Source organism: Nicotiana tomentosiformis, chromosome 2, assembly GCF_000390325.3.
Source record: "Nicotiana tomentosiformis chromosome 2, ASM39032v3, whole genome shotgun sequence".
Taxonomy (NCBI): domain Eukaryota; kingdom Viridiplantae; phylum Streptophyta; class Magnoliopsida; order Solanales; family Solanaceae; genus Nicotiana; species Nicotiana tomentosiformis.
Window position 1 is genome coordinate 9448429 of NC_090813.1, and position 9484 is coordinate 9457912.

Consider the following 9484-nt stretch of genomic DNA (forward strand, 5'->3'; position numbering starts at 1 on the left):
TATATAGATATATAGATTAAACTTGTCTAAGATCTATTTAGATTATGTCTAAAATCTATTTTATCCAACTACTTTCATTAATTATGTTTTATTTTTAATTCCTAATTATTATTGTTATTCTAAAATTGTCAAGTGGCTTCTTTTTAGCTTGCCAATTGGATTAACCACAATGCATACTACCCAACTTTTAATATAATATAGATACGGGTAAATTATATTTCACAAATGATCATATGACTATGATTCTTTTTCACCAAAGTCATATAACTTTGTTTCCTGACACAAAAATCATAAAACTTTCACTAACTCATACAAAATCATAGTGACCGGAAAATACAATTTTCCGGTAGTATTTTCTTATTCCAAGTTTATTTATTTTTTATTTCTGTCTAATAAATAATAATCCAAATTAAATAGGAAAAGTATATATTTTTAGATACTCTAAAGAATGATAGCCGATAAAATATATATTTTTTATAAATTTATGTGTATAATATACATATTCTATATAAATGAATTCAATTAGTTTCGGCTGACCGGTCAATTTTATATTTTTTTCCCTTAAAATAGGAATGGTCCAAACCAACCTCACACAATACCCATTTACATAAATTAAAATAATACTAAAATCTATTTCCCGGTTAGAGATTTTCCACAAGGAGACAGCTGATATCAATATGAAATGAATGAGCTTATATTTAACTTATCCTCTATGACTGATATGTTCTACTCCCTGTTAGATTCCCACATCCTTATCTTCTTCATTAATGAGATGTATACGTTTATATAATGTAGATATAATTTAAGGCACTTTCAGCCATATATAACTTTTGCGTCTTAAGATGACTCTCATATCTTTTTCTCTCGTATAGTTTCTAGAAAAGCTTATCAGTTTCCTACAAAAAACAAAAGAGAACGAAAGCTAGTTTGAAAGAAAAAAAACCTCAATCAAATGGACGTCCTTGAATTTTCTCTTTCTCTATTGATTATTATCGTGTGTTTCACTTATTCTACATGGTGGTACCTTACAAAAAGATGGTGCAAAAGCTCAACACCAACAAATTGGCCTCTCTTTGGAATGTTACCTGGGCTTATTCGAAATGCTCATCGTATCCATGATTTTGCAACTTCCATTCTTATGGAAACTGGGGGCACATTTGAGTTCTATGGTCCTGTGCTAACCAATTTGAATATGTTAGTTACTAGTGATCCTGCAAATATCCACCATATCCTTAGTAAAAATTTCTCAAACTATCCAAAGGGTCTTGAATTCCAAAAAATATTCGATATTTTAGGAAATGGAATATTCAATGTTGATTCCGAATTATGGGAGATTCATAGGAAGACCACCATGTCTTTAATGAGTCATGCCAAGTTCCAAACTTTGTTAGAGAGGAACATGTGGGATACTATTGAAAAAGGGCTCAGACCAATTCTTGATACTTTTGCAGAACAAGGCACGCCATTTGATTTGCAAGACATTTTTCAGAGATTCACTTTTGATGCTATTAGCAAATTATTACTTGACCATGATCCAAAAAGTTTATCTATTGGTTTGCCTCATGTTCCATGTGAAAAAGCGTTCAACGATATTGTGGACGCACTTTTATATAGACATGTTTTACCAAAAGGCTGTTGGAAATTGCAAAGATGGCTTCAAATTGGAAAAGAGAAGAAGCTCATTCAAGCATGGGAAGCTTTTGATCAGTTTCTATATCCTTGCATTTCACGTCAGCAAGAAGAGTTGATGAACAAAATAATCAAAGACGAGGACTTCGACTTATTTACTGCCTATATTAAAGCATACAATTTATGGAAGAACGGAGATAATACGGGTAATGTACAAGAATTTTTGAGGGATACTTTCTTAAATTTGATGCTTGCTGGGAGAGACACTACAAGTGCAGCTATCACTTGGTTTTTTTGGCTCTTAGCTGAAAATCCTTTAGTAGAGACAAAGATTAGGGAAGAGATTCTTGAACAATTGCAACTAAAAGAAGATGAAAACCTCAAGTATTTCAACATAGAAGAAACACGAAAACTGGTCTATCTACATTGTGCTTTGTGTGAAACTCTTAGGCTATTTCCATCAGTTTCTTTGGAGCATAAAGTTTCACTTGAATTTGACATCCTCCCAAGTGGTCACCGTGTCAATCCAAACACGAGAATTGTGCTCTCATTCTATACAATGGGAAGAATGGAGAATATATGGGGAAAAGATTGTTTAGAATTCAAGCCAGAACGATGGATTTCAGAACAAGGAAAGATCAAACATGAGCCATCTTTTAAATTTCCAGCATTTAATGCTGGTCCAAGGACTTGTCTAGGGAAGGAAATGGCACTCATTCAGATGAAAATGATAGCAGCCACCATCATATACAGTTACCATATTCAACTAATGGAAGCTCAAACCATTTCTCCAAGTGCTTCTATAATCGTTCAAATGAAACATGGTTTGAAAGTTAGAATCGTCAAAAGGGTTCATACATGATGTTTGAACCTTACTCTACTTATATTTTTCATAGAATTCGAATGATGTTTTTCTTTTCCAATAATTTCCGGTCCAATAATTGCGGATCATGCACAACTAATGCAGGTCAAATCATCGCTCCTCAGTTCGCACCTGTTTTTTCTTCTCTTTTGGTCCTAGATGAGCAGGCCTCTAAAATTAGTGGTCCAGCAAGATAACATTTAATATATAATCCAAACAATGGGGACCTCTAACATATTTTGGTAGTACGTACATTAACTTTAAGTATTAATAATACTTTGTTTGATATACTTTTTGAACATAAGTGTTAGTTATACGAGCGTTAGTTATACACCGTATTTGATATTATCCTATACATAGCTAATGCATAAGAAATCATGGTATTAACATTGTAATATGTTTTAATGCATACATTAGCTTAGTTAAAGACAAATAGCTTAGTTAAAGACAAAACTGTCCTTCAAAATTTATGCTTGATTAAAATATACAATTATATTAATGCGAGTTTGAAATAATCCAAGAAAGCAAAAAATAAAGTTATATCCCTAATAAATAAATAAATACTTAGCATATTTTCTTTTTTATAAATAAATATTCAGTTCTATACTACAATATAGGTAGACAAATCAAATAATTTTCTTAAAACTTTTTTCATATAAAAACATTCCTCAATATATATTTCTTTTAAAAAGATAAAGTGATGGACTGGTTATGGGGGTATTTTTGTAAATAAATAATTCTTTTAAAAATTGTGCAATGCTTTAATCCATCAAACCAAACAATGGATAAGAAATATGTCAGCATAACTAATACCAGCATTAATAATACATATTATTCAACATTATTCTTATACACTCTACCAAACAACCCCTGGGTGAAAGGGAAATGAAGATTCAAATAGTAGATATTTTTGCAAAATGTATTAGAACTAATTATAATGGGCTATGCCCAAAAGCGGATCTAGGATTTGAAATTTATGGGTTCCTACAATGACTTCAAGTTAATGTACTATAATGATCGGACTAAGGAGCGAATACGGATATTTAATATATATTTAAAAAATAACAATCACGACCTAAAATCAACTGTCATGATGGCGCCTATCGTGGAACTAGGCCAGCCTCAACTCAACAACCCAACATCAACAACAATAAGTTTGAAAATGTTAACGGAAGCATTTAACATTAAAGAAAAACTGTTTAAAACATAAGAAAATCCCAAAGTGATACAATCCAGCCCAAAACCAGGGTGTCACTGAGCACATGAGCGTCTAGATAAAAAATACAGTCTACTATAATGTCTAGAGATATAAACTGAAAGTACGACAAAGATAAAGAAGGAGAGTCAAGGCCTGCGAACGTTGTGCAGCTACCTTGCTAGTCTCCAAAACTCTAGAATCCTCAATCGGCAACCGCCGCTACGACCGATATCACCCGGATCTGCACACGAGGTGCATGGAGTAACGTGAGTACACCAACTCAATAAGTAACAAGTCCAAACTTTGGATTGAAAGGTAGTAATGATCTCAACCTCAACAGCTATAACAGAAATAAATGTGCAGAAACGTAGGCATGCTTTCAAGTCGAATATACAACTCAAGCAGTAAAGGAAATACAGATTTGAACAGTGTAAGGTAACAACTCAGCTATCTCTACATGACAATGCAGAGACTGTATGAAATGCACCATGTTCTCCACTCTCACGTATCCAACCACTCGGTACTGTATATGGCCATCCGGCCCAGGGAAATCTATCCCGGAACATATACAACACTAACTATAAGTCACCAGTACCAAGGAAAAAAGGGTAATCCAACCCAGTGGAGAAATCCATCTCTAAGTATCAAGTACTTCGGACAAATCCATGTCCAGGGAAAACCATCCCTCAATAATATCATCCACGCTCACTGGGGTGTGTTACAGACTCCAGAGGGGCTCCTACAGCCCAAGCGCTATCATAATCATTAATATAACCACTACGGCGTACAACCCGATCCCATAACTGTCACTCATAACCAGGCACTCGGCCTCACTCAGTCATCAACCTCTCCAGTCTCACCACGGGCTCACAATGTCATGAAAACAACTCGAAATAATAATATGATGAATTAACAAATAACTCAGATCGAGGTATGATATAAAAATGCATGATCATGACTGAGTATGGAATAGTAAATGAAACTAGTGAGATGACAGCAAGAAATGACCGTTGAGGGTCCAACCAATACCGGCACAAAGCCTAAACATGATATCTAGCATGATTTACGGCTTTATTACTTTATCACATGTTGAAAGCATGGATATTAACAAAATAGAGTCACTAAATGGTGCTACGGAATCACCTAGTCCACAATTCTCACGGTGCACGCCCGAACACTCATAACCAAGTTTGGAAGTGTTACTTACCTCAAATCAAGCAAAATCCTACTTTGCGATGCCCTTGCCTCTCAAATCGGCCTCCAAACGTCCCGAATCTAGCAACAAGCAATACAATACGATTAGTATAGGCTAAAGGAACCAATTCCACAAGAAAAATACCAAACTATAAGCAAAATCCGAAATCGACTCAAACTCCCCCGGGCCCACGTCTCGAAATCTAACAGAAATCACAAAACCCGAAAGCTGATTCACTCACGAGTCCACCCATACTAAATTTATCAAAATCTGACATCATTTGGTCTCTCAAATCTCCCAAATCCACTCTCCAAAATTCCAAGCCCTAACCCTCAATTTTCACTTCAAAACCCTACTAATTAGGTGAGAAATCAACCGGAAAACACCATAGCTAAGGATAATTAGGCTCAAGGAACTTACCTCAGTGATAACCCTCAAATTTCCTTCCAAATATCACTCCAAAAGCTCCAAAGTTTGTGTTCCAAATTGTGAAAATATGGAAAAATCACGAAGTCCTCTATTTATACTTTCTGCCCAGCAAAACCGCACCTGCGGAGCCGCTTCTGCGAAAACTCACTTAACGCACTGGCCCCGCACTTGCGGACGCGCACCTGCGCATTTCCCTTCGCTTCTGGTGAAACAGCCAAACTCCTCTCTTCCGCATCTGCGTCTCAGCCTCGCATCTGTGGGCTCGCAAATGCGTCCCCCTTCTCGCACCTGCGATTCCAATCCAACCCAGCCTTGCCCGCATATGCGACTTCCTAAGCGCTTCTGCGGGGCCGCACATGCGGGCCTCCCACCGCAGGTGCGAGAACACCAGAAAAATCTGCCTAGCCTAAGTCCAAAACTTCCTTCTGTTGAGCATCCGAAACACCTCCTGAGGCTCTCGGGATCTCAACCAAATGTACCAACAAGTCATATAACAACATACGAACTTATTCGAGCATTCGAATCACTTAAAACAACATCAAAATACCAAATTACCCTCAGATTCAAGCCTAAGAACTTCTAAACTTCCAAATTCTGAAAAAGACGCCGAAACCTACCAAACTATGTCCAAATGACCTCAAATTTTACACACACGTCACAAATGACACCACGAACCTACTCCAACTTCCAAAAATTCATTCCGACCCCGATATTAAATTTTTCACTACCGACCAATATCGCCAAATTTTTAAATTTTGCCAATTCAAGCCAAATTCCACTACGGACCTTCAAATCACATTCCGAATACGCTCCTAAGTCCAAAATCACTTAACGGAGCTAACGGAACTATCAATATTCAAATCCGAGATCGTTTACATATAAGTCAACATCCAGTTTACTTTTCCGATTTAACCTTCTAATAAAGAGACTAGGTATCTCAATTCACTCCAAAACTACTCCGGACCCAAACCAACTAACCCGATACATCATAATATAAATGAAGAACATAGAAGAAGAAGAAGAAATAGGGGAAACAGGGCTATAACTCTCGAAATAACCGGCCGAGTCGTTACAATAACAAACCACTTAAACACAATATATGAACATAAACATTACTATTACAGTTGTACTCGACGACTTGCACCTTTGGTCTGGGAGGTATTATATTCCAAAAAGGTGCAGTGAGGGGGGCTATACTTGTACTTTAACGAAGAAAAAATTCTCTTCATCGTTGCAGTAGCGACGGACAATATCAAACTTACCTTCTCAAGCACAATGAATATTATACACTGTTTTTGCAAGAGGTGGAAATAATAATAATTATAAAAAGTTAAGAGAAATTGTTATAGATAATATATAATATAAGAGAAAAATAAATATAAAAAAAAAAAAGACGAAGGAGGAAGAGTGAAGGACTGACAATGGGTGAGTGTGAGTGGAAGCAACAAGAAGTCAAAAATAGGCTTTTAAAGCCCTACCCTTTTCTTACTTCTCAACTTTGTTTTTTAATTCAATGTTTGATTTGAGAAATTGCTATTTGGGCGAAAGTGACTTTCAAAAAGTTTTTGATTAGGTTGTCTATTTGGTTTTTTATTTTTTAAAAAAGAGACTAGGTGGCGTTTTGAAAAAGAGACTTGGCGGATATATTCAGGATGTCTACAACTTAAATTCACATTATTTGTTCAGATACATTATTCGTACAGAATCCGGTTAAAACTGAAATTAACGATCTTCCCTCAGTTCAAAAGTGACAATTTGTTCATTGTTTAACATAGAAAAAAATAGAAAATAAAAAGAAAAAGAAAACATAATAGAATTGAGGTGAAAGAGCTAAAATATTCTTATGTTAGTTTATAATTTTAGTTTTGGGGTGGAAGAGAGAGAAAGTATGGAAGATTTGAGTCTATTACATTAATTTGTATAAAATTGGTAATTTTTATATGAACTTGTAATTAAGTTAAAACGTCAATAGTAAGGGTAAATAAATTTTAAAATTAGTATAGGTAAGTAAAAATTTCATCCAAAATTGAAATGGAAAGAGCCCAAATCATACGCTAAGATTCCTAAGTGATCGGTTAGTGAAAGAACCCAAATCGTTTCTGTTGGATAAGTATGTAGCAGTGTTAAGATTATACTCCCAAAATTGCTAAGGAAGAGAAGGGAAAGAGAGATGATGATGAATACCGTGATGTTTTAAAAAGGATGATTCATTTTGGTACTCACCTCCATAATCAATTTGGACTGATTTTATTTTAGTTTTAAATTGGTTCTCAATTAAAGTTGTGAATTGAGTGAAAAATTGAAAAACTTGCGGTTTATATGAGATAAAATATAACCAACAAATTTGGTGCAATCATTAGTTAAGGAATGTGAATATTGTTGAGACACTATGGTCAAGATAATTAGAGAGTAGGATCGGAGCAAGAATAGATAATTGGTTTGGTGTTAAGAGGTGGAGTGTTACAAATGGGTTAAACCACAACAAAGTACTTGGCTGAGAATGGGCCACACATGTGAAACAGTCCAACAAGAGATTATTGAACTACAATTGGGATTTAGATTGAGGTATGGGATTCAGATTGAGGTACATGCGTCAAGGAACTAGTGGACAATAAGAATTATAACTACTATAACTATCTGCTCGTGTAAGTGTAGGATTATGCGAATAGAAGTCTTTTCTTTATTTTGGCTTAGGTCTTGTTAGAGCACTCCGGAATCTCCCTCCATTCTTCTTTTTTATTTTCCTCTTTTTAGTTGTTCATTTGGTTATTGTTACTTTGAGAGTGATTTAGATTTGTAATTCTATTTTCTGATCAATACAATAAGGATCCACTATATTGGTGCTCTTGTTGCTGGTACTCCACGCCCATAGACTCTTATGCCATGATCTATACTTCCATCAACAACATACGTAATTTAGTAAAAGAGATGCAAGAGAATAACTCTCGTATGCTCTCTTCTATTTGCTCTATGCAGCCAGTACTGCACGAAATGCAATTTGACTCTACGGAATTCATTGAGGCTCTGGAAATTATAGATGCTACAGCTATCACCTCTGCACTAGACTCAGTTTTGGATGATACAAACACCAAGGTGGCCAATATCATGAAATCGCATCTGGATTCACAACTTCCTGTTCTTGCTGTCGAAGACACACCCAAAACTGTGGTTCCCGACGATGTGTCATGTGCTTATGTTACGATAATGCAGCTTGAATCTTCTCCTCTATCATTCTCAGTTTGGGGACCAAGTCTTCCACTTAAAGGCTATGAACATGAGCTAGACATGGAGTTTGGCTACAAGGTGTTCGATATGTTGCCGAAGAGAAACAGTTTACAAATTTTCGTCGCCCTGATAGAGCTATTAGTTCGCTTCCATATGATTTTGGCTTGTACGACTGCAAGTGGGTGGATACTGGGTAGGTAAGGACTTTGGATGATGCAAATATAGAGGAGACTACTGGGGAAGGCACAACAGAGAGCGTTGCGATAGTTTTTATTAGCAGTTGTGAAGAGCAGCCAACTACACATGTCATTATTGTTATGACTGAATCTCCCATGGATTATGGATATTCAAGCAATGCGGACAAGGTGTTCAATAAAAACGTCCAAGAAAATAACGAGAACCTTCTTAACCCACTCTCTCATAAGGACTCATTTTTTATTTCTTAGAGTTCCCTAGACTGTTTAATTTCTAATGTGACTGCAAAGTTCTATGCAAATAAACATTTTACTACAGACGCCTCTTCGCACTCACAACGATCCTAATTGAAGAGAAAATTTTGGAACTTTGGTGAAGTATGATGTGCCACTTAATGGTTATGGAAGGTCCCAGTGGCTCCAACATAACTTTGGTTCACACGTTCACAATGGGTTCAACATTGGGCAGCTGATCATTTTAGTTGGTGACGGATATAGACGGAGTACGCACTCAATGTACTTTTTTGTTGAATCAAGCGTAGCTGACTCAGAATTTTGGCGGAGTATAGTTCTCACCTTCGCTTTAGTTTGTTCGGTTGCTTCCACTAGCCACGTAGTGGATAAGTACTTCATCAACACTTCTACAACTTCATGTTCATTCTCTGCAATATCTTCAAGTACTCGTCCGCTACGCCTACTTGACAAAGTTATATACCGTGCTTTGCTACTCAACAATGCCTTGTATACCTGCT

At 36.1% G+C, this 9484-nt stretch overlaps 1 protein-coding gene across 1 annotated transcript; it reads left to right on the forward strand.

Moving 5' to 3' along the window:
* Nucleotides 1-885: 885 nt before the first annotated feature.
* Nucleotides 886-2613, forward strand: LOC104098502 (alkane hydroxylase MAH1-like). The gene has a single exon (XM_009605252.4). The coding sequence runs from the start codon at nucleotides 953-955 to the stop codon at nucleotides 2489-2491; it is 1539 nt and encodes a 512-aa protein (XP_009603547.3). The 5' UTR covers nucleotides 886-952; the 3' UTR covers nucleotides 2492-2613.
* The last annotated feature ends 6871 nt before the right edge of the window (nucleotides 2614-9484 follow it).

What these genes read in the sequence shown, in the direction of transcription:
- LOC104098502 (XM_009605252.4), top strand. Translation starts at nt 953, where the DNA reads ATGGACGTCCTTGAATTTTCTCTTTCTCTATTGATTATTATCGTGTGT.